Genomic DNA, 25,920 nt, shown 5'->3' with positions numbered 1-25,920 from the left:
CGAGAGAGCACATAGTCCTAAACATTACTTAAGAGTTACTCAAAAAAGTATATTGATGTTCTGTCTATCCAATCCATCTTCTTTGTCACTTCATCCAACTCAGATTGCAGGATGCTGGAGTTGATTCCAGCCGATATGGTAGTGTTGACTGGACAGATCAACAGTCCATCACAGGACAAAGGCACAATCAGTCAATTTTAAAGTCTCTAATAAACATCACATGCAAGTAAAGGGAGATCTTGGATATTCTCCCTGTCAGGCTAATCTATTTGAACCATTTATGTAATATTAATAACAACAGTGATAATCCCGTTTATAATTTGGCCCTAATAATTGAATGAAAAGACAAACAGATTTTTACAGTGAAAACCTTTATTAAGTGTTCATATATTCTTAAATGAATCTCTTTAAATGATGTTAGTTTACCACCTTGTCCATATTTTCTAATTAATATCTACAGAATATCTATTTACACAGAACATATCCACAGGTGAGGCTGGGACAGGCCTTACTTAGTCATCGTCACGTGTGTTCAGTGCACAGGCACTCCTCACGCCATCCTCACACTCTGTCGCGTTACCCTGTACGTCCCAACTAACGAAAGAGAGAAATGTCATTAAAGAGAGAGAGAAACCGAAGGAGATGAAGACAGAGACACAGATTAAGCTACACAACAGGACAATTGTGTGTGAGGCTGGCATATTGATTCACTCAGTCTCTCGCAAACATTCACAAATTTGCATGCACTCTTCCAGATCCACGCACGCACACACACACGCACACACGCACACACACGCACACACACGCACACACGCAGTGGCTAAGAGTTCTGCAGCAGTCAGTCCTAATAGCCACTATCACAGTGTAGATGCACAAACTATAAAACATTAGATTTCTTCCCAAACTGAAACACTGTGCAAAGTTAGCTAGCAGGGCATTGAATAGATTTTGTTAAAAGTCCTAAAACATCTTAAATATTCACTGTACAGACTTTGTAATACAAGTAGTGTCTCTTTTGGATGATAATATTTTATAAAACAGTCTAAAATATTTTTCTTTCTAGTAACTGAAGAGGAACAAAGAGGCATTTAAGCAGAGAAGAAAAACATAACCCAAACCTTTCTTTTTTTTTGTTTGAACATAAACACAATAGATTTACATCAATGCAACATTAAATGAGCAGCTTCTTTTTCCCACAAATAAAACATGGTACGCATTCTGACGGTGACACACAAAGCTAAGTGTTAACATAGAGTAATACTTATAATTACAGAATTTGTATATGTTCTCTTTCAATGTACAGATGTTTATGTGTGAGCCGACGTGTATGCATGTGTACGTTTCGTGTTTTTGTCTGTGCTCACACCGCAAATGTAAAACCCTGTGTCTTCTCAGGTAGGTAGTGGGTAGTCCATTTACGTCACATCAGGATAACAGTCTCTGCCCCCCCCCCCCCCTGCCATGGTCTATGCGATGTTGTGCAAGGGTTAGCCGTGTGGACACATTTAAGTGCTGGGGGTAACATGGGGTGAACGGGATGGAGAGACTCCAAATGTGGGCTATGTGGATTTTTGGCAGGTAGATAAAGGCAGGCTGGCTGGTTGTTTTCCTCTCCCCCACAGACCTGGACTGCCTCCCTCCTTTAAGTAGATGTTGAGAATATTTCATGGAAACAGACACAAGGAAATTCAGGAATCTGTAAGAGAGAAAAACAGCACGTCTGTCCTAGATTCGGTGTTGGAAAAGAAGCACATTAGTTTGGAAAATAACATTATACTGGCGCGCGGTTCCTTGTTGTATTTGATGAAATGGTTCAACAAAGTCTCAAACTAGTCTCAGTCAGTCTCATTAGGATTTATGCTCCTGGCTGAAAGCTGTTTGTTTTGTCTGTCTATTCGCTAACATAAAGAAATATGAGCAAAAAGGATTTAGTGACAGTACTGTTGATTTGTGCTTCAGAGTGTTGGCTTTGGTCATTGTGTTAATGCATCGGTGCCGGTACACTCGCTATATATCAGGGATTTTCAGAGTGTGGGAAGATGCCCAAATTCTGTACCAGAGACCCCCGATTATCTACATTTTGGTGGAATGCCCGGCTTCTGAATGATATTGTTGTTCGCAGATGTTGCCATTTATAAACTCTCTTATCCAGTACTAGTTAGACATTTTTAAATCCAAAACACATTTTGAATCCTTACAAATAGTTTGCAACTGTTGTAACTGTACCCCCCCCCCCCCCCCCCCCCCCCAAACATCTCTATTCCCCTGTGATGCACATAACTGAATTATCATTGGTTTCCTTATATTTATTTTGCAGGCCTTTGCAGTTCCTTCCACCACTGCAGGATTGTAAGTCATCTCTCACTTCCCTACATGAGGTCTGTCACTTTCATCTCTTTATTTATTGACTGATGTTAGTTCGCAGTGCTTGATTTAGCCTGATGTTTTTTATATGTGTATACTTAGAAATTGTAATTGTTTAAGTCTTAGGGCTCATTTCTTTCAGACCCCAAATATGCCCACTGAAGGTCGTCCTCAAAATGTCTACAAATACAAGATTTGTGTTGGCAATATTCATGTACTTTTTTGTAATTCAATGCCTTATCCTGTAATGTTGAGCAATTTTAATACTTCATCTTGAATACTTGTATATTTTAAGAAGAAATGTAAATAGATAACATATGTATATCTGTGATTGTTTTCAGCTTAGTTTTATTGTTATATGACTCTCTTGAGCTTTTGTTTGCTTCTACTCACCTGAAGATTTGGTTAGGCATTCCCTCCTTCTGAAAAAAAAAAAGAAAACAGAAAAATAAAGGAAAATATGCAATATGGCAAAATCAACATATTAAATTGTTTACTCCACTCAAAAGGCACTACATGTAATAAATGTACTATCGACACAGTTTGGGTGTAATACACATGCACACCACTAGATGACACTCGGGACAAGTTGTACTTTGAAAGACAGATTGAGCTATGGTGAATTATTCATCAATGGAAGATTGAGCAAAGCCTTAAACTAAGGAGTGGTACATCATCAGGGCTGGCAAAGAGGCTATTTATTGACTGATGAATATGCTGATAGTTAATTTAGTTTTTTTCCCCTTTTGATGACTTTGACTGGACATAAATAGTTAAAACACAGTAATTGTTGCCATTAATGTCCTCCAGAGGTTCACAATTAAAAGTTGAATCAGAAGAATGCATTATTAGGACATTATGATTTTATAAGTTGCTTTTACAGTCGATTAAAGATTATAGCCCATAGTGTATTTCTTTCATATTTAAAACAAATCAAATGTGGCCTACATAACATAATACAAAGCATGGCTTCAGGTCATTTTACACATTACTGTGCAGAGCTTTGAAAGTTATGCAGATTAACATATAGTGTGCATTGGTGAATCAGTAATGGCCAGCCAAGTCGTCACTTGAACCACTTATCAATTTAAAACAATTTAATGTGAGCAGTTTACTGCAAACACATGCTTTTGGACTGTTGGAGGACAGTATTTAGAGAAAACAATAAGCGTACACAGGGTGATGTAAACTCCACAGAAAGACATCTAAAAGGTCTCAAAGCTGGAATATTCCCACTGTAAGGCAAGAGCATGAACCGGTTCACCAAAGATCAACTATGTAGTTGTAACATAAAATGTAGTGTTAAATGTCTGGTTTGAATTCATTCATTTGGTGAGAGAAACGAGCGACAAGCCAGTAGAAGTCAAAATGAACTGTATGAAGTAATCCATCCATCCATCCATCCATCCATCCATCCATCCATCCATCCATCCATCCATCTCTTCTTTATATTATATTTTAATGACTTAGTTAACATATTAATCTTATATCTCTACATCTTATAATGTGGAAAATATAGAGTTTTACTGGTTATTTTCTACAGATGTATAAATATTGAGTTCAAGTTATTGAAATTGAAAAAGTTTAAATTAGTCAATTAACCAAAATGTAAGTCATCGCAATCATTTATAGTAATTTATTTTGATGATACATATTTACTTGTTGAATAATTTTATTTTTTTCATTTTATGTTTTATGGTTCAAATACTCATATAATGAGATCAAGAAGGGTCTATTTTGTTGGATGGAAATCATTTTATTGTGTTCATCCAAAGAGCTATTTCTTTCAGTGCAGTTGCTTTGTCATGGTTTTTTATTTTTCAGACTAATTATTCCCACAAAGACTGAAAGGTTTCCTTTCATCATGCTGTTATACAGCTCAAGATTTTTTTTTTAAATTTAGCTTGGCTACTTTTAGACGATGCATCACAAAGTTCATTACTTCAAAACTTGCCCGAAACACAAGCTGAATGTAATTTACGGAGTCAGCTCATCTAATGTATTTGGTAGATCAGAACACGCTCCATCGCATTTCTAATGAGTATGCACTTTTCTATTTGCAACATTCTGAGAGTCAGGGTAAAATGATTGTGCTTCTGAAGCAAATGATGAACTATTCTTATTTGCTGGAAACACTTGGGGGGGGGGGGGTTGGGAATCAATCACCCATTTATGACATCAACTTAAAAAAACCAGTTGAGTATTTCATAAAACTAGAACTTTTAGATGGTTGTACCGTCACAGCAGAAAGCTTGTGAAGTTTTCTGGCACTGGTTGCATTTATGTGGAGTTTGCTAATGTTCCCTTTGTGTACACGGGTTTTACCCATGCAAACATTCTCCCTTGATTCAGAGTTGATGACTGCTCCAGCTTACTTCAGTATGCAAGCAAACAACAAAGATTCTGTAAGTCATCTATGCACACCATGGGTGGCTTCAGAAAATAAATGGAGCTCGCAGAAAAGAGCTGTAGTTTTTTGTAATGTTTCTGTGCAGGGTAAGATGTTAGCATGAGAATGAATTTAGATTTAAATTTGCAAACTATTTTTCTGTTGTCAAGTCGTCACCATATCATTTTCTGCCACATTTCTATTGGTTGTTAGTAACTGTAGCAGCGGCCATGCTGGGTGGTGTCGTTAGACAGCGATCATGAAAATTCTGTCACCGTCCTAAATCAATTTCCCTCTGTCCCACTCTATGACATAAATCCACAGAATTTATATATTTCTAGCATTTTTTTACCCATAAATTCCAAAGACTTGCATAACAGGTCATTTAATGATTGTGAGCTGCCCGTTGGTTTCTTTGTGTAAGCCAGCGATCGAGTGGTGACCAATCCAGAAATGAACCTGTCGTTTTCTTCTTTTGAGGAACAGCTCCGGCTTCCTCCTACTCAGATGAAACGCACATACAGTATAACACATAAAGATTCATGGATAAATATTTAGGAAAATCAATGACCAGATTTGATATATTTTGACTTGCTGTGGTAGATAAACATTGATTAGGGTCTCTTGTTTTGTTTTTCACAAGCTGCTAAGTATCCATGCGGTTGCTACTTTCAAAGGTTTTGTCCTGACTAGTGATACACGGACACTGAGTGAGTTCTCCAAATAACAAAAGTCACATTAAAATCTGATTGTATAATGCATCCTCACCCTTGCTTTCAGCCAACAACTCCTCTGTCATGAGCCCATCCTGACGGTTTCCCAGGACGAAGGCCAGGAAAGAGAGGATGAGTGCGTCCAGGATGCCCATGATGGCCAGTATGTAAGCCCAGCGCACCGAGCAGGCCCCCAGGCTGTATTTATCCGTCTGCTCTCCACACATCCGCCGAACCTCATCGCTGTCCCAGCCATCAGGGTAGATCATACAGCCCAGCACAAGACAGACACCTGGAAGGAGAAGAAATGAGGTGGCAAATGGGTAAGAAATGGTGGCAACATCAGGGACGAAGTGAGCAAGTACAGGAAAGTTGTAAATGAGTTCATAGAGAAAAATGTACTCATAATCAATAACATCTTGTGAGAAAAAGTGATAATAAAAACAGAGAAATGATGATCATTTGAAAGTGCTTCACAATCTCGAGCATTGTGTTCTTCCCTTGGTCGATTTTGATGTGTTTATTGCATTTATGGTATTGATTTTCATTCCCTCGGCTGTGTCTAGACAATGTGTGGCCGTAGAGGAGCCATAAAACCAACAGTAAACAACTACAGCAGCAGTGGCAGATTTAGAGAGGGGTAAATTCTCTCAAACCATAAAATGTTCTCAAAAACTGCCCGGGATTTTCTTGCTGTCACATAAATTACTTGAATTTCAAAACAACTTCATGGACTTCCCAGCCATCACTCCTTCTTGGAAGTTTAAAGTAGAGATGATGTTAGACTTTAACTTGCACCTCTTCAACCTCAACCTCAGCCCGATGGGTTAAAAAAAAAAAACCCCACTCATCTTCCATTTGGTTTCCTCTCATCTTCCATTTAGAAGAGGTTCTTCTCGAAGGTAATACTGCGGCAGAACAGTGCAAGAAAACTGAGAGCCCTTGTGCGTCTTGGTTTTTGCCCAGAAGGGTTAAAAAAAAAAAAAAGAATTCTCTCATCTTCAATTTCAATGAGCTTCTCTGAGGTGGTGCTGCAGTGGAAGACCAGGAAAAATAAGCTGACTGCAAAATTATCCAGAGCGCAACGTACATTAATAATAAACTAAGACTTCCTACTCTTTCCCCCAAACACTTGGTTGCTTTCAATGTTTTGTCACTGATTTCTGTTTCTTTGTGTATTATCGTTTCATGTCTTCAACACTATTCAAGTGTGTAACTCATGTTTTATGAATTTCTGCAGGCCTTCACATCACTTATTTATATAATCACTTCTTAAGGAAGTGTGTGGGTCGCTGTGCTTACTTGTAGCTCCTCACAGTCAAACTAATCAAAGTGAAAACAATCTGTTCTCTTGCATTACAGCGCATACAGACAATAGACAAGCCAAGTATCTATCAGAGCACTGAGTAAAACCCCTAGATACATACACCCTGTTAGGTAGAGCCGAGGGTCAGAGCACACACTAAACACATTCAAATCTGTAGTAGACCCAGGAAAATCCAGGGCACAACACTTAGACACTTCTTCAAAATCTACAACCAGCAGTAGTGCAGAAACCTTTAGATATTTTTTATTCTATTGCATGGGTGGACTTAAAAGCTAAGCCAGAAGGAGTTCATTATTAAGCAACAGAAAATCTTTATATTCTAGCAGCTATGTCAGGGTTGAAGTGCATTCTTGGATTTATGAATGAATGAGTATGTGCCTTTTGATGGCTCGGGGCATCACCTCCAATGACAAGCTCGTTTCACACAAGATAGTCTTAAGTTAGCCCGTGACATGCCGTGATAGTGTCCTGTGCCACTCTTCCCACATATGTTTTAGCATTGCTGTCTGTCAAACATACCTCTAGAGTCTGATTCCAGTCAGATATTGTCACTGAGGCTGTCATGTACATTATGACATTATGACCATTGAGGGGACTATTATGGAAGAAGCAGAGTCTTCATTGAAAAGCAATTCCAGCCTAGATTATATTTAAACCTCCACAATTTGTCTGACTTGCTGTCTTTCCTTTAGGGAATCATCATTGTCAGACCACTACCAAACAGTAAATGACAATAGAAATTGATGTAGCGGCTTCAACGATGAAGCTGGGGAGCTAAATCTGAGTTGATAATAACGTTTATTATTTTGATGTATTTGTATAAAAAAATTTTAAGCACATGAAAAAGGACTCTGAGGAGGTGGAGTTTGTCATCGTGTCCACTTGGACATGAACTAAAAAGCCACTGAATCAGTCAAGAAAACATGTTCTGTCCTGTCAATATGTGGTTATCCACTGATGGCCATTAGGAGCTGAGAGAAGATGCTTAAATAAAAGTGAGTTAGTTTTCAGAAAAGGTTGGCTTGCTAGGAAGAAAGCAAATTACAGTTTTTGTATTAATTTTTAATTTAAATGGAAATGAAAAAGGAATAACTTCATGATCATGGAGCTGGTTTTAATATCCATATGAAGATGGAACTATTGCATGATTAAGCATTTGCTGCAGTGTTCACATTTTTTTGAAGTAAAACAATTCTGTATAACCTGAAATATGTGATACCAATGCACAATGTTTTTGTATTATACTGTAAGAATACATTGTAAACAGTTGTCGGGATCCATAGTTTTTCATTTCAAATACCTGCTAAGTTGTGATATATAGTCTGTAAATGTTGGCACAGTTCCATTCAACGTTTTACATTAAAACTAATTTCATAATTTTAGTTAATCTTTATACCGAGAATAAATTCTGTTCTTCTTTTTTGGTGATTTCATCTCCCAAATTTAAAGGAAGATAATGTCTTGGGGAAAAGAAGTCCCCTGAGCCACTGCTGCAACTCCTGAAGCTCTCTAACAGCCTTCCACCGCCCCCACCAGAAGAAGCCTGCCGCACACTTACATAACAAAAACTTTTTCCCTTGGAAAAACATCTATCTGTAACCAATCTGCAACATTAGCAACTGTCACTATATGAATGCACATGATGGGGAGTTTCTGCATAATGCACATTAAATAGATGGGGTGCAATGACAGACAAGTAATGTTTTTGTGGTGGTACTGCTCTCCCTCCCACCTGACACATTTACCACAAAGGCGGCACAAGATTTTCCAGATGCTGCTCGGGGTTTTGTGCTAGCTTTTGGTTTATTCCAATGCAATCATGAATATAAAAGTGAGACTCATGAGGCGAGGAAAAAAGACTCCGAGACGCTCTGGAGCTAGTAAGACAAAAAAGAGAAAGAGAATGAGGATACTGAAAAAAAAAAAAGACAAATGCTTATGGCGTCAGGGAGAGGAGACAAAGAAAAAACAAAAGCCACACAAGCAGTGAATTTTTTTTGTCACAGTTGCGACTGAACACAATCTATTCCAAAGCCTGCCTCTGCAGATAATCATCTCGGAGGGACGCACGGGCCAAGATTATACCAACAGAGGGTGCCACATATGCCACTCTTGTTTCCAGAACCAGCTTGTGGTAAAGAGGAGGAGCAGTTGTCCCCACTGCACGTTGTAACAGAAAGCCTGGAGTCAACTAATCCATAACTACACACCACAACAGCAGAGCAAAAGCATCCAGCACTGCATCACTTACATAACAGCACTTTTAAACTCTTTATTTATTTTTTTCTACACTCGGATTTTTATTCACAAACACGGAACAATCTCAATTGAATCTTTAACAATTTGAGAGGTAATGGTGCTTGAAATCAAGTTTCATTCCAAATCTACTGAGTCAGAGAGAATGTACTAACACACACTGAAAATCTAACCTTTTTTTTTTTTTTTAACAGCCCTCACTTAAATTGGGTTCATAAACGACATCACCTGAACAGTGTGTGCTGATCCCTCAGTATTCCATTTCCATTTTGAAACTCAACATTTGTACTGAAACAAAAAGAGCAAAAGAGGCTCAGAGATTAAAATATAAATAGCTAGTAGTGATGCATTGATACAGTTCACTTGTTGCCGATAGAGTAAATCCGACTTTGGAATACTCAGAAAACAGTTTGCATAGAAATGTCAAAAAATCTTCTGCTTTTTGTCCCGTAATGTAATGTTTTGACAAATTGTGCAAACAAAGTTTTATCTTCTTAATAGCAGAATGGTGCTGTTTTCTATAGATAATTGTATATTTATTTTATGGAGAGTTTATGGCACAAAACAAGAAAATGAACAAGTATGTGAGCAGAAGCTAATTTTCATCTGGGACGTCTTTTGCTCTTTGTAGACTGAGTAATGATTACGTTCCTTTGCAGCTTAAACTAGATTACAGCCGTACTGAAGAGTGTGAAATACCATTTATTGAATTGAGGTACATGAAGTGTTACCCAAACAAACATGTCATTACCCCGTATATCTGCTTGTTTCTCCCACTTGTACTGCACTGAGGCAGAACTTCATACTGCAGTAATAGACGTGCTCCCAATCCAGAGCCTAAGAAAACAGCAGGATCACACCTGACAGAGAGCAGCTGTCAGTTGGAGCCGAGACCACCACATTAACTGACAGCATTATCCTACTGCTTCGGGCTTTGCCCTTCTCCCAATCTTTCCCCTGCTCCCTTGGGAGAGCAGAAGAGGGTGCAGCAGACAGGCACAGAGGCATGGGGATACAGATTATATGGCAGGGCGAGGCTCAGAATTACAGTATGGGGGAGAATGGAAGTGATGGCGGGAGCCTGAGCCTGTGCTATGCTTCATTCCCATGTGTGGCCGCTTGCAGGCACCCAGCACCATGTGAACGTCACATGCACTGGATGCTATATGCTGGAACTCTCTCAGCTCAGCTATTCTCAGCATTTATTTTCTGCCTTTTCCAGACAAACAGACAAGTTCTTGTATTCATTCAGTTTGTTCTTGCTTCCCAGGAACACCTTGATGACACAAATGCAAAAACTGGACTGAGAAATGCATGTTGGCTAACAGCAGCTTACATAAGAGACTGTAGGTAGAGCAGATTAGGTGCAAACTGGGCTACAGGAAAGTCAGCAGGCAGACCGGCAGATGGTGCAGAACGGTATGGCAGTAGATTTGTCAGGAGCTTATTGGCCCATTTTCCCTAAGAGACGAGCAAATCCCATCGATACAGAACCCCATTGCCTCTGATAATCTCCGTGTGTCATTTTGAAGGTGGTGAAGATGGGTGGTGGTCCAATGTGAACTCCAAAGAAGTGACTTGATTGGATTTGTATATATCGGGTTTGCAAACAAAGAAGGAAAAACTGTAATCTGTTTTGGTGTTGTGTGGAGCTGTAGGTATGAGTGTGCTTGGAAATAAACTATGGAGTGCTTCACTAACACATCTGCGACAGAACTAAGAAGCCATGAAAAGGAATCTGTACTTTTCCAAACTCCCTCTGTCCTTTGTGAATTGCAATTCCTCCTCATTTATTATGGCAAACTTAATTATGCATACACGCATCTAAATCGGTGTCGTCTTGGACAGCATTATGATGTAGATCCTCTACACGAACACATAGTCACACATGTGCACAGATATATTGCCATGTGCATCCCGCTAAACATGCCCAAACATTCAGTGCTGAGGATCATTTGTCTTTTCTCATTGTGATACATCTTGGGGCCGATGAATAAAATAACGTGTTTACTGAACTGACAGTCTCCCTTCTGGCTTGTGAGGCAGTAATTTGAGGTCAGCAGAAAAAGAAAAATCGGATCAAACGTTCTGGCCGAGTGTTTATCCCAGCAGGGCTTCTAATGAATATGCATCGATAAGTTTGCTTTGATGTAATTGAAGTTGCACTCGCACGGGTGAAATGGTGACCCGAGTGAGAGCAAAGTCTTTTATTTAAAATGAAATGGTTCGTTTTGTTGTCTTCTTAATGCTCAGGAAAGACAATTGACGAAGAAGCTATAATTTAGATTTAAAAAGCAATATTACTCAGGTCCAAAGAGACGAAAGCTATAGCTGTTGATAGCTCTTCTGTGAGTAATGTGATCCACTGGCCGTTAAGATGTGGTTTATCCCTGATGCTTGTTATCGTGGCAGTTCTCAACATTAAGCTCCAGGCAGAGCGAGTCTCCCGCCAATGCTGAGGCCCAATGTGGCAGAGTCATCCGAGCAATCAGCATTCAGATGACTCAGACCGGAGACAAGCGTCCCAGAGTCTTTGTGCCACATTGTGAGAGACAGGTTTGAGCAGCAGTCCGAGCCTAAAGTTTTAGGAACTGCAAGTTTTATGGTTTAGCTTTGTCTGTGCTCTGGTGGACTTTCTCCGTCAAAAGAAGATTAACGGTTTGAGTTTTGTGTACACGCTTTACTGCACCAACAAATACAAGTCATCGCAACACCTTGCCACTTCCAGCTGCCGTCATCTCCAATCTCACTGAGGTGCAACTCGTAATTTTCACTTGGAATCACAATGAATAGACACTTTGCCCATGTTACATGAATGCTGCAAAGTTTTCGCCCGACATTCGAAAAATCCATCCATCCATCTTCTGCAGAACTTTATCCAGTGTATCAAAGTCCAAACAAAGACACAGTGAACACACACTGACAGACAGGCAATTTGGATACACCAATATTCTCATGTTTGTTGGCCTGCTGGAGGTAGTCAGAGCATCTGTAGAAACTCGAGGTATGCGCAGTGAGAATAGACCTGGACCCGAGCCATGGATCCTCTTCCTCTGAGATAAAAGTGCCAAGCCATCAGATAAACTGACAGTTAATTGAAATTACAACGGTCTTGAAATGGATCCAAAAATCATATCAGAAGACAGTAAATGACCAACAAGATTGTAAACAACTGTAACAAAATTCTAAAGACCACAGGTCAACATGATCAAATTTAATTTTTCAGAACATTCTGATAAGTTTTTCAGATCGGATTGAGAGCTCTGTGAACACTGTGAAACCATTTTGAAGAAAACTAAAAAAGTTCTACAAATGTCTTGAGCATTTTCATAATTCAAGCTTTGTGAGGCGCTGCTGTGCAATTTCTCCACAGAGAAAAATTGTTATGCATTGATCCAGGAAAAAAGAAAAGAAAAGCAAACCTCAACATTAACTGTGGCTCATCCCGTTTGACTTTTCTGAGGCTGATATCTATGTGATGGTGATGGATGACCTGATTGGTCGCAATTCAAACCTAACCAGAAGAGCTTTTACTCACGCCACAGTGTCCCACTCTGTGTGCTCTCCAGTCACATTATGAGAATGTACAATGGGACTGATTAATCCAATCTTTCCTTTGATGGTCCATCCTCTAATGAAGTATGGGCAGCATCAATGCCTCCTCTTCGCACCAGACAATGAAGACTTCTCTCTGGTTTCAAAGATGAGCACCGAAGAAAGATGGCATAAATCCATGACAATGATATACCATAATTACGTCTAGATAAATGGGGCAATTAAGAGTGAATGATCCACATAGTGGGGGCAAATGGAGTGTAAATGTGTGACCACATTAGTTTGCTTCATGGTCCAGGTTTATTAGAAAGAGAACAAAGAAAAGAGGCTATAAATAGAGTGAAAGTCCTTATAGAGACACTTTGTTACATTACAAGATTGATCAGAGGATTAAAAAAAAGGAGGCTTTCTAGTAGCATTAACATGAGGTAAGGATTGACAGCTGGGTAGACATGAATCAAAGACCTTCCTTTAAAAAACATATTCCAAAGCGTTTAAAATGCAGTGGAAACTTGCATGAAGAGAAACTTTTGAAACGGACTCTGACAAGCTCTCCTGACCGATGAGGAAAATATTTCCTGAGATGGACTGTCTGCATTCCAAATCTATTTCTGCTTCAGTTGCTGGCAAGACTCGACGGTTGCTAGAGGGAAGCAACTCGCTCCAAGGCATCCTCTGAATTCCAGTCTGTCAACATCTTCAGCAATTTTCTGCACAATGAGCACATAGTGCCCAGAGCTTACCTATCAGTTCAATTCAAAGGGTTAGGAAGAGCAAGATATGGCTTATTTCATCACATCATCTTTATTCTTTGCCTGGACAGACCTCTGCAGAAATGTTCTATGTTGTCACTTTCAAAAGGCAAACTCACAGGAGTGCATGTTACAATCAACCAATAGAGTGTAAGTGTTCCGATTTTCATCCATTTCAGTGTATCCATGCATCCATTTTCTATAACAATGTGAGCAACTCAAGGTTGTGGGAGGCTGGAGCTGATCACAGGATAGACAAATGCCAGAGTACCTGGACAGGTCTCCAGTCCGTCACGGGGAAAGCACAAAAAGACAGAAAGTCTCACACACACATTCATACACTGATAAGGGAAGATTAGGGACACCGATTCATTTAAAATATGTGTTTTTGAAGAGTACAAGACCAGAAAACCAATGCACACACAAGGAGAACATGCAAACGTACACAGATAGGTCCCCAGGCCAGAAATCATACAACGGACTACAGGATAATCTTACTGTGATTCATGAGTGATAACCACTACAGCATCAATTGGTGCCTGGTTAAAAAAAAAAAAAAAAGCGAGGCATCTCTATCTAACAGCAGAGGAAGGAGAAGATGTAATGCTTTGGCATCCTGTATCCAAAGACATGTATTATCCTGTCTTGTCTGATGAAAGACTGTCTATTCAAAGAGCGTGTTCTCTCACTCTAAATAGATCATCTGGTCCCCGCCTCATTATTACACCCCGATTGAAGTTGGTCTTAGAAAGAAGAGCGCACTGCAAACGCCTCACAGAAAGCTGACCATGAATGTCTGAATCTCTGAAAGTATCCGGTGACTAAGTAACCAAAAGAGTGACACAGGAGTGGTATAGATGCTGCTGCAATAAATCAAATATCACCTTATAGGGGAAAGCAAAGGTGGGTATGCAGAGCTGGAGGGTGCAGGCAGAGAGGGGAGGAGGGATCAAGGGAGGAGCGTAGCGTTAACCGCAGTGAGAAGCAGGAGGGGGGTGGGCAGGGGTGGAGGGCTTATGTAACAGGTCCAGATGCGGTCTGTACCTCCACAGAGGATAAAGATTGGCAAGGGCAACAAGGATCAAAAGAGACTTTTGAGTTCACAATGAAAATACTGAGGGGCCACCAGCTCAGGGAGGATGGAGGCAAACAGCCAGGACTGCTCTTACAGTCAACAGTGAGCATTCGGCTGAACATAGTCGGTGGACAAACTGAGCAGCTGAGGCTCAGCACCACCCAGTACTGATGCGGTTACTGCTGGGGTTTTTTTTGTTCTTTTTTCCCATTTATCTTTTAAACATGAAATTCACATTAAATATGCACACTTTCCCAAATTCTCCCTTAAGCTAGCCCCTTCATACATAATAGTGCTTTAGGGTGGAATCACTTGAATGTAGGCTGCTGGAGATGACACACACACACACACACACACACACACACACACACACACACACACACACACACACACACACACACACACACACACACACACACACACACACACACACACACACACGCGCGCGCGCGCGCGCACACACACACACATACACATACACACACACACACACACACACACACACACACACACACACACACACACACACACACACACACACACACACACACACACACACACACACACACACAGAGTAATTTATTGTGTAGCCCCTGGAAAAGGTTTTTCCAATCATTTGCTTGAATACAGCCGGTGTACTTACTTTAAAATTATAGTAAAACTGATATATGTTATATTCACTCATTATTATGTGACTGTTAAAATGTAATATTGCAACTGAATAAAATGACGAGAAACTTGTGGTTTTTATGTGTAATACAAGTAGCTTATTATTACATTTAAGAACAGTCCACGCATGAATATATCCGTCTCACCACTATGCAATTATAGTGATTAAGTGTTATGCCTTTAAAAACATCAACACAGTTTGAAGATAGGTATTTCAATCTTGAAAGTATATCATCTTATGTGCTTTTATGTAACAGGCCTAGGCATATTCATATACATCAGCATTGGTGTGTGTGTGTATGTGTGTGCGTGCGTGCGTGCGTGCGTGCGTGCGTGCGTGCGTGCGTGCGTGCGTGCGTGCGTGCGTGCGTGCGTGCGTGCGTGCGTGCGTACGTGTGTGTGTGTATGAATGGGTGAATGTGACCTTAAGTAAAGCACTTTGAGAGTGCTGAAGCAATAAAACTGCCACTTCATGAGTGAAATCCATTTTCAATGTATGGCATGTTTATTTGAAAGAATTATAAGTGATGACTAAGTTCAACTCCAATATCAAGTCTCAAGAAGAAATTATAATTCATTAAACAATAAAACATAACATCTTCAACTGAAATAAAGCCTTTCTTGAAGTTTACTCACATTTTTAAGACTCCGATTGAACTTAATGGAAGCACTCTGATCATGTTGATAGTGTACCTATGCATCTCTACATACAGCAGGGAAAGTTTTTAAACATGGGTCACATTGTCCTTGCAGTCCCATCTCATCTCTATCACTGTGGAATAAATAAACATCCTCACCCCACCCCCAACAACGACAGAGCTGTGGCCTGCGTCAGGGCACTTTTGACATCACCTGGATTAACTCTGGCAAATCTATACTCCGCACCCCGCAGGGCAACAGGGACACCACACACAGGGCGAGTCATGACAATGACTTGGCTGGCATTAAGAGTTAGTATTCAACACGGTGCTATGTACAAGCTCACCAAGTGTGGGATAATTCATCAGCATTGATCAGTTTTGTTTGATGTGCCAAAGCATGATCTTGGGATTTCTTACAATAAATCGACGGCCCCGCGTTAAATCAATGGAAAGTCTTTTTAGAGAGATTTGTGTCTCTGTGTCCCTCATGATCAATCATTGAAAGGAGCACATTACATGCATACAAATCATTTGTCTCTGCAATGTGTATGATAGTGTATGGAGCCATGTTTCATCCTTCTTCAGTCCAGCATCAGCAAGACTGTGAGCTGCATCGATGATAGTTTGCCTGTTGCCTCCTGCTGGCTGTAATTAGATGGTTCAACTGTCTGTGTGTGTTTCCTAATTACAAAAATTGGGGGATGGAACAGTGATAATGATGAGGTGATTTGAACGTAAATTACCTTAAGTAGACATGAGAAAACATGATGACAGCCACAAGTATGTTTCTCATCGATATGTGTATGTTACGGGAAAGACAATCTCACAAAGAAACCCAGTGAGGGAACATGACAGAGTTGTACATCCAGGTTATCTAATTGAGTAAGAAAGGTTTGGGGGTCAGTACATTCAGTTTTAGGAAGCTGTGAAAAGTTTCCTGGCCCACTTGTCATCGCTTCCCTTTACCGCCTGACCGACTGTCAACGAGCCCACACAGCCAGAGTGTATTTCAGCCAAAGATATCTGAGGCTTATTCTAACTGAAGAAGAGGTTTTTTTTTTTTTTTCTCTTTTAACTCATCGTGAGCCCGGTTTTTCACTTTGTGGACCGAGAGAGAGAGAGAAATCATTATTTTCCCTTCTCGGGTTTCATGTCTAAAGGCTTTGGAGTAACAGTAGAAAGTCGCCTCATATGTTGTGCTTCACTGTTTGGCTTGAAAATTGAATGCATATCTTATATATAATGCTATGTAGAAACAACACTCCCTGTCTTGTTTTTATAAAATGTACATTGGATTGCGGTTGAAAACTGAATTAACCAGTTTTTTTCCTTCACAGAATACCAGCAAGCTCCGAACTGCCACAAGCCACCGACTCAATGGAGCAAATCCTCATACTGCAGGTTATAATCAGAAACTGTTGAAACATCATGTTGGATTAATACACTGCATCAAGACAACAAATAACAAGATATTCTTTTGTTATCAATGTAGTGGCACATCACAGAGCATGCAGGTGTGTTGCAGTAAAGGCTCATCTAAAAAAACTGTAATAGAATCTTCAATTCGTCTCTATACAGTATTTCGGACTCATCACACAAATACTGAAATATTTCAAACCTTTTCTTGTTTTATTCTTTGTAATTTTAGCTTCTAAGTCATAAACATAAAAAATACAATACTTAATTTTTTTTTTTTTTATTATTTCATAAGATCAAATGTCTTTCCTGTGTTTTATGCCGCAAGTTTCACAATAATGTGTAATGGAAAAAATGGTTAGGCTATAGCTCTATGTTATAAGTTTAAAATAATTCACTTTTCATATATTGTTTTATTAAAGTAGTGAAACTTAATGTGCAATACATTAAAAAGATGCAAAAAGGTTTACTCTTTCTTTACTATTCTGGAATCAAGGGTATTATGAAGGAAACATGGCTCCATGTTATTAAATTAAAAACAGCAATTTTATTCGCGTTGACTTAAAAAAACTGTTATTCATATGCAAATCTTTGCTTTAGGATTTTTTTTTTTTTGTATTAACAAGTGAAGGAAGTGTTTTTTTATTTAGGAAAAATCCCATGTGGCCAAAAACAAGCCAAGCCCTTGGTAAGGATGGGCACCTGTTAATATGGATAAAACAAATGATGCACATCCAAAACATCTACAGAGGGAATAGCATGGTGTTATGTGAGGCAGGCGGAAATGTTCATACAAGCAGGCAGGAATCAAAGCGAGCAGCCCGACGATGAGAATCTGTCTTTCCTTCAGTCGCACACTAATCTGCTTTAATAAAATGCCTGATAGGTATCTAGACAAATGTGCTCATTTGCAGCATTAACTCTGGAGGGCTGGAGCTGATCTGCTGCTGCTGCTGCTGCTGCTGCTGCTGCTGCTGCTGCTGCTGCTGCTGCTGCTGCTGCTGCTGCTGCACTGGAAAGCTGTGACTGTTCCTCTCATGCCAAGATAAACCACTTTCTACTTCAACTTTCAACGATCAAGTATAGAATGATTATCCCTTGCGGGACAAACTTTGCAATACAAGTAATAGACCAGTGGAGAAAAATGCAGAGAGAGAGAGAGAGAGAGAGAGAGAGAGAGAGAGAGAGAGAGAGAGAGAGAGAGAGAGAGAGAGAGATAATAGATCAGTATGTCTTTTTTGACCTCTGTTATCTGGTTTGTTTTCTGTCTGCTGTCTGTCCTTGCCTTGCATTTTGTTTACCTGCAGACCCTTTGCTGCTTATTTCTTTATGCTGCTTACTCCCATCTTTCCCCTTTATCTACTTGTCGTCCTTTCTCACTGCTCTCCCTCTGCGAAGGTTGAAGGTTTTGATGATATTATCCTGCTCGTTTGATCTTCATCCACCTTTTTATCTTAAGCCCATTTTAGCTGATTTTCTGACAGCTCTATTTTTCCGCTGCGGCACACTGCTGCACATAGTGACATAAAAAGAATATATAGTGGGGGTTTTTTCAACCCCCCCCTCAATAGAATTGCAGATAGCTATTCTTCAGTCACTCTTCTGCCTGAAGTTTAGTTTGAATGTATATTGTTTCATTCCCAGCATTGCACACGGTATTATATTTTATTATATCTCTAAAACAGATTGCCCAAACTGCTTCTGACTGCCTGGTTCGGTTTGTACTTGGGTTCTTCTACCTGCTGTCATCATATAAAAAGACTTGTTATTTTGCACTGAATCTCATTGTAAAACTTTACAATCTCGTTATAAAAATGAAATGAGTAATACTTTTAAATGATAAAGAATAAAACTGTGCTGGGAAAAAGCATTCCCCAGAAACTTAGGGGGTGGCATAAAAGTCCCAAACATGCTCATGTATGTAGTATTATTAATTCTACTTATCATATCTGGTATTAATCTAATCATCTTTTGCTTTGAGCTCTGGGACAAGGGATGTGACGTTTTTACTTTTACAAACTATTGTAGGCAGATAGGTTGAGCAGGAGATGGAGTATTTTGTCCATGTAACAAAAACAATGATTAATTCCTGAATAAATACGTCCCCACGTCTTCCCCAAATGTCTAGACAAAGCAGAGAATGTGTAGTAAATGTCTCTTTGAACTACACAAAGAAATAAAACGCGAAACACAAGTAGCTTTCTATATAGAAAGAGTTCGGCTTGCGATGTTTCCAGGATTTATGTTGGTATGAAAACAACTCTCTCACAGCATTCTAAACCTCTCAAGAAATATATAAGAATCTACAAATGTTACAGTCTTGTGTGAATATGTGTGAAAAAGATGCACATAAAGTTTATTCTCTCTCCTTGAGAGAATCACCAGGGAAAAGGATGCCAATGCTGCAGACAGTCCAGGGCTGTGCAGAGTCTCCACTGCAGAATAACTAATACTTCCATTATCAACTACCAAACACATCAAAGAAAAAGCAGAGGATGCTCCTCAGGCCAGTTTAGTCCTTTTTGCTTGCCTATGAATTCTACAGCAAATCTTTTCTTTTAAATTTTTTTGAGGATGTTTGCACAACCGAATAAGCAAATAGCTAAATAAACAAAAAAGAAACCTGACCTTTTTTTTTTTTTTTTTTGCAGTGTTTTGAAAACAGCCCAGTCTTTCCGAATAGGCCACCGTGTGTCTGCACATTTGTACTGCTGATTTTACAAAGCTCACACCTTGCTTAGTCACACACACACATGACTCATATCTGTTTTTTAAGAAGAGACATTATCACCCTGTGTAGAAACAAAGCTGGCAGCTGGTGTGGCAAACTACACAGAGAGTACATAAAACACAGAGGTAATTATGACTGAACTCACTGTATTCCCAGTTAATTGGTGTACAGACCCCTAAAGAACTGCAGTTACAGGACAGAGAGTGAGAGAGAGAGAGAGAGAGAGAGAGAGAGAGAGAGAGAGAGAGAGAGAGAGAGAGAGAGAGAGAGAGAGAGAGAGAGAGAGAGATGCACACATTGTACAGCTATCCATGAAAGAACGTGGTGAACAGACTTGAGCAGATAAAAAGGGATGAGATGCAAAGAAGGGCGAAAATGAGCAGCAATGGTGGAAGAAACCAGAAGAATGGGCGTCATGGAGTATTGTACTGTGTTCAGCTCAGCAGAAATAAGGAACACACACACACACACACACACACACACACACACACACACACACACACACACACACACACACACACACACACACACACACACACACACACACACACACACACACACACACACACACACACACACACACACACACACACACACTTCTTACATCTGCATGCAATGAACTTCAGCAGATGTCCAGACAGAAATAGCTCTGTTGAGGAAAGCAAAAGAAGGATGCGGGTCCATCTAGGACAGGATGGATGCCGTGGAACACTTTCTGCACTCAGCTCTGTTTGGCCGTGCTTCAGATTTCTAATGGGTCCTAGTGGTTTGCTTTTCTCATCAAACATTCAGTCTTTGTACCTGGAGTTTCACAAAAAAGTTCTCCTGGCGACGGCCGGTGATGTGTGCGTGCTCTCACTCACTTGTGCGCTGGGAGAGGCGCTCGCTGCAGCAGCGTGAATTGTATGTAAAGTGTTTATTCACAACCTTCTGACCTCGGTCCAAGGGGAGTTATGAAAGCAGCTACAAAAGTGGCATGCAGCGTATCCGTTAAATTACGTATACTTGGCTGACACATTGTATGACCTTGATATTCAGATAGTGTGTCTGAACAGCTCTTTTATTCAATGAGGCATGCTACTGTTATATGCTGTGTTTTCATACTCACTGTACCGCCAAGTACCTAAGATAAATCTACATAAAAAACGAAAGCAAAATAAAAACGATGTTATAAAAAAAAATTGCCATGTGGGGAAAAAGGTTGATAATGACGCATGCTGAAGCAGACAGAAAGATTGGTGCTCTGAATACAGACTGTCATTTACGTCCTTGGACCTGCAGCAACAGCAGGAGTGGATGACAACAAGTTATCTCTGGAGACATTAAATATACTTTGTCGCAAAAATGTTTACTGGTGCAAATTAATCATTAGGGGAAAGAGAGCGATAAAGATACGCCAATGTTTCCTCTCTTTATGTGCACGTATTCCATTTATCACTGTTACGGCGGAACATCAGATGACAGTGAGGTGACGCTGGCGGGCCGCCTGTCATCTGTTCGCAGGGCTAGTAAGTGAAGACAACGCCTTCAGCTAAGTTTAATAAAGTGTGACAGAGCTAAGCAGACCTGCTCATTAGCCATCCCTGAACCAGCTTTCCGTGGTCAGGGTCTCTCTTCATGGCTTCTTCTTTCATCTCTGAGCTGCGGAAGCACAAAGCCCAGCGGTCTCCTCATTAGAGGGGCTTATTGCGTTGATTCAACCCAGCATTACACACAGCGCGGGACCTGTTTCAAATAACTCCCCTTCTTTTGCTTGTATGCAGGAAGGTGGCAGTTTTGCCCAGCAAGGCAGCTGAGCCGTTTGATGTTTGGCACTACTTTGGATGCTTCCAATGATGGAGGTCGACACTCACACTGGTCACCACAGCTACAGTGACGAAATGGTGCCAGCAGCAGCTGAACCACTGACGGCGACAATTTCTAATCATCTACTCAGTGACACACAGAAGCACACATACACATTCTTCTGACTGGGGACAATAACTAATCAGCGTGAAGAAAGTTGACATTTCACATGAAGATTTCAGAGGAAATGAACTGCAACACGTGTAAGGAATTAATATTAACAAAATAACACATACGTGTTTCATCAAAGTTTCTGCAAATGTTGGCAACAACAGAAAGTATGTAAAAGTAGTAACCATCATGTGAAACAATCAGTTTTTAATTTATGTGTCTCTTCACATTATATCTGCTAAAAAAAAACATGCCTACATTTGCCATTTTTAGGAGCTAAGAATGCTAAATCAGCATTACACAATCACAACAGTTCAAGCTGATATTCAAAATCAGAACAAGGCAAAGGCAAAACTCTCTTATTATTTCTATTGAATGACAAATTAGAAAACGCCCTTGAAAGCAGGATGAGTCATCAGACAGTTGACACTGTTTTACAGGGAAAGAAAGGAGATAATTTCACACAAGTAACACTTCACTAATAATCCTTTTAACAAATATTTGGCACAAACAGAGGGATAGAGGAACAGGTCGACACAAATGGAAAACCAAGATGGTGTAATTTTCATTTCACAAGGTCTTTAAGTGGACTCCCTGCATCATGTCTTTTAATCATGCTGAACTGTAGTTTTCAACGTAAATGAAATACAGTTGGACTTCACACTCATACACAGGCAGTATTGTTTTTGTTTTTTTAATTTCTATTTCAGTGGATTAGATTCCCATCCGCAATGATGATGCAGGTGTGTTTTACGAGCACAATGCATATTGTTTACTCACCAAAGGCCTAAGTAACATGTGCATGTTAATGTACTGCCGGGCTTTTTATTTCTTTGCTCATTGGAGCTGTCTGCTATATGGCTGATACTGCTATGTATTTTTGTTATGGCTCCACTGGTGTTTTGCATGCTTCTGCTTTTTGTTTTTCTCCTTTGGCTAGAGTTATCAGACTTATCATTTTTTTCACTCATGATTTTCAAAGAATTTTTAATTGCACAGAATGACTTGTCAGTTTTGACAACTGCGGATGCTCTGGAGGTGATAAACAGGTGGTATGACAATAAATCAAAGCCGCCAAAATTAATAAGCCTGATTTGCATCCAAATCTGGTGGAAACAGACAAGTTATGTTAGATACAATCAAGTACAAGCTGGAAATTAAATCAGCACTATTAATGCCTTAGGACATATGCCTTTCCCCAGCATTCTGTTAGCTAATAGTTTTTAATAGTTTGGCTAAATAGTTACGAGTTTCTGTTTAAAAAACTAAGTGGAGGTAAAAGTGACAATAATTATATTAAAAAACATTTTTGTGAATTTATTTTATGCATAATAAAGGCAAATTAATTATATGAAATAAGCTTTAGTATATAACCATAACTGCAATAGATCTGAGTTGCAGTCTCCATAATAGATCACTCAATTTGACTACATCTAACCACCACAATAAATGTATTTATGGCCAAAGGATCCCAAAAGCAGTTAAAAAAAATATCTTGAATGTCTTAGCGTAAAAAACAATAGGAAACCAACAAAAACCTCAACCATACAAGATACAGAGAGTTCTGTGGGTTTGTAGATGTAGGATGAGGTTCACTCAACCAAAGGAGGGTAAAACCCATGCCCTGGGGTTCTCAGTATTGATCACATGTGTATTCTAAAATATGTTAAATGGACACATATTCAATAGCAAGGTATCTTCACCTGTAGCATACAGGTGATGGATGGGGCCTGTGAATACAGTGCTGTCTATCCTCTCTTCAGGACCACGGACAGCACCATGGCTGACAGCTCCAGTAGAGTTCCTGATCTTTCTCCACCTTATCTGTTGCGAGTTAATCAATCTCACCAACTCATTCAATGTAACGCAGACGCTTTGATTTGTGAGGTTTTGGAAACTTAACATGAGAAGAAAACAATGTTCGATATGTTCAAATGCAGATTATTTGAGGATAACCCTGCGAGCGCAGACAGTGAAGCCACTAACCTGAGGCTGCTTGCATCCAGCCACAGATCTTGTACACGGTGGATGTGCTGAGCAGGAAGAAGAGACTGAAGCAGCCGATGCAGGTGACCACCAGCATCATAGACATCCCAATGAAGAAGGAGGCGGCCTTGAACGCACTGGAGGGGATCGCGGCGAACTCCGTGAAGCTACCCTGGCAGGCCAGCTCTCTGGAGATTCCGTCCCCAATGCAATAGTGGAAGAGGCCGAAGTAGCCGACCTGCGGCGTGTCCATCCCATCCCCAATCCAATAGGGCTGTGAGAATATGGTCACGTTCACGATGCCGAACAGGATCGTGAAGATGGCCCATAAAAGTCCGATGACACGCGAGTTGCGGACGTAATTGGTCTGGTACAATTTCGCAGCTTCTGCAGACGGTAGCATTGATGCGGCAGATCCAGGTATCATCTTATGCAATCCCGAATACTAAACGAGTGTTGCGATCTGTTCGAGCACAGCACGACGCCTTAACATTTAGCACATCGACGGAGCTTCTCTCACAATCACAGAATCGAGAGGAATCATCGGAGGAGCGACGCGACTGCAACACGGCAACAACATCTGTCAGCGCGCGATCAACTCATGACGTCGCATCCGAAAAGCAGGCAACGAACCAAGTGAGCGTCTGAAGCAGACTGCCTGAGCCCTGGAGATGAAGACGAACCACCGCACTGCGAGGCGCGCTCGACCCGCTCACTGAAGCCGCGTCCGGCCGTCAGACTTGCGCATCGCTGCTCCGCGATGCCCTTGGAAAACCTTCCGGCCGACGGGGAGCTGTGTTATTGACGTCGATCTACAGCCCCACAAACATGTGACGCGCAACGTATGAACCTGAGCAGAACCAGAAAGCGCCTATAATAATGAGCACTCCCCCGAATGGTCGCGCCCAAAAAACGCACAGGCCCCGCGTTATTGCAAATCAACGCAACCTGCCGCAATTATACCATTGAGGGAAAAAAAATAAAAGAACGACAGCCCCCCTCGGGATCGTCAGACGGGGATTTATTTTTTATGACAGCATCGCGGGGTTGTCAGGGATGCTGGGAGTCAGAGAGAGGAGGGGAGGGAGGAAGGGAGGGTACAGATGGCAGACGCAGAGGCAGCCCGTGATGCGCGTTTGTTCGTGCAAACGGTGACACACACCTTCTGTGCGTGATAACGCTGCGTCAACATCCAATCAACTGACGGAAGACCAGCGCAACTTTTAATGTTCATACAAACCAGGAGCACTGAGCAACACCCATTTTCACATCTTCAGTGTGTGTGTGTGTGTGTGTGTGTGTGTGTGTGTGTGTGTGTGTGTGTGTGTGTGTGTGTGTGTGTGTGTGTGTGTGTGTGTGTGTGTGTGTGTGTGTGTGTGTGTGTGTGTGTGTGTGTGTGTGTGTGTGTGTGTGTGTAACATCTCCTTGTCCCTGTACTACCTGCTGTGCAGGAAGGGCAGCCAAGACTGCTGGGCTTCATGCTGCTGTGCTGTCAGGAGGTTATGTAACACTTCATAAAGCATCAAATGATGCCCTGAAAAAACACTAGGATAATTATTACAGCTAGTCCTTTCCGTTGAATTATTGTAAGACAAATATTAGGTTAGCCATTAATTAAATGGAGAAATGACACCCCCTTCATAGAGCTTCAACAACATGGGCTTCCCACGCCCACTCAAATCTCACACCAAATTGACGTTTTTGGTTGAATGCTTCCTATAGCTTTTTTTTGTTTGTTTGTTTGGTTTTGTTTTGTTTACCTTTTTTGCATTATGATATATTAATTTCAGGGTGATTTAAGGTGGTGGAGGTAGAAAAGCAAGCTTGTGTTCAAATCCCACTGTCGAGGCTGGTCAATATTTAGGGTCAAGACCCTCAGCAGGTATCGGCAGCACACTGTGGCAACCCACAGCTTCATGTATGTATAGGTATGGTTGTCCCATGAATAGAATGGATTGACTTCAGATAAGTAATATTTTCAAGTGGATCAATGTTGCATGCGTTGTGTAATATTAACACTTGTTTGAATCCATGTGCAACAATGAGCATTACCTAATAGTTAGATGACTTTGATTAGAAAGTAGTGATGT

At 40.5% G+C, this 25,920-nt stretch overlaps 1 protein-coding gene across 4 annotated transcripts; it reads right to left on the bottom strand.

Annotated features, from left to right (window-relative positions):
- Nucleotides 1-359: 359 nt before the first annotated feature.
- Nucleotides 360-24,912, bottom strand: LOC308116897 (LHFPL tetraspan subfamily member 3 protein-like). Of its 4 annotated transcripts, XR_013935801.1 has the most exons (6): nt 23,831-24,780; nt 5,522-5,758; nt 5,106-5,252; nt 2,758-2,786; nt 862-1,696; nt 360-820 (listed from the first exon to the last, which is right to left on the bottom strand). XR_013935801.1 is itself a non-coding variant. In XM_080475399.1 (5 exons), exons 1-4 carry the CDS (start codon nt 24,255-24,257, stop codon nt 2,770-2,772), a joined length of 828 nt encoding a protein of 275 aa, XP_080331525.1. In that variant the 5' UTR covers nt 24,258-24,868; the 3' UTR covers nt 360-1,696; nt 2,758-2,769. The 4 variants fall into 4 exon arrangements, 2 of the variants coding, with proteins under 2 accessions (XP_080331525.1, XP_080331526.1); XR_013935800.1 differs by lacking the exon at nt 5,106-5,252 and having other exon boundaries at nt 23,831-24,912; XM_080475399.1 differs by having other exon boundaries at nt 360-1,696; nt 23,831-24,868.
- Between the last annotated feature and the right edge of the window lie 1,008 nt (nt 24,913-25,920).

This window comes from Lipophrys pholis (assembly GCF_963383615.2).
Source record: "Lipophrys pholis genome assembly, chromosome: 11".
Taxonomy (NCBI): Eukaryota; Metazoa; Chordata; class Actinopteri; order Blenniiformes; family Blenniidae; genus Lipophrys; species Lipophrys pholis.
The sequence above is the reverse complement of the archived record's forward strand: the minus strand, read 5'-3'. Positions and strand labels throughout refer to the sequence as shown.

Bases quoted from the DNA above. Each gene is read 5' to 3' on its own strand.
- LOC308116897 (XM_080475399.1), bottom strand. From the start codon at position 24,257: ATGATACCTGGATCTGCCGCATCAATGCTACCGTCTGCAGAAGCTGCG. The intron at 5,759-23,830 runs GTTAGTGGCTTC...TTCTCCTTCCAG, and splicing joins CTGGATGCAAGCAGCCTCAG to GTGTCTGTCTTGTGCTGGGC. The intron at 5,253-5,521 runs GTGAGGATGCAT...TCATCTGAGTAG, and splicing joins GTTGTTGGCTGAAAGCAAGG to GAGGAAGCCGGAGCTGTTCC.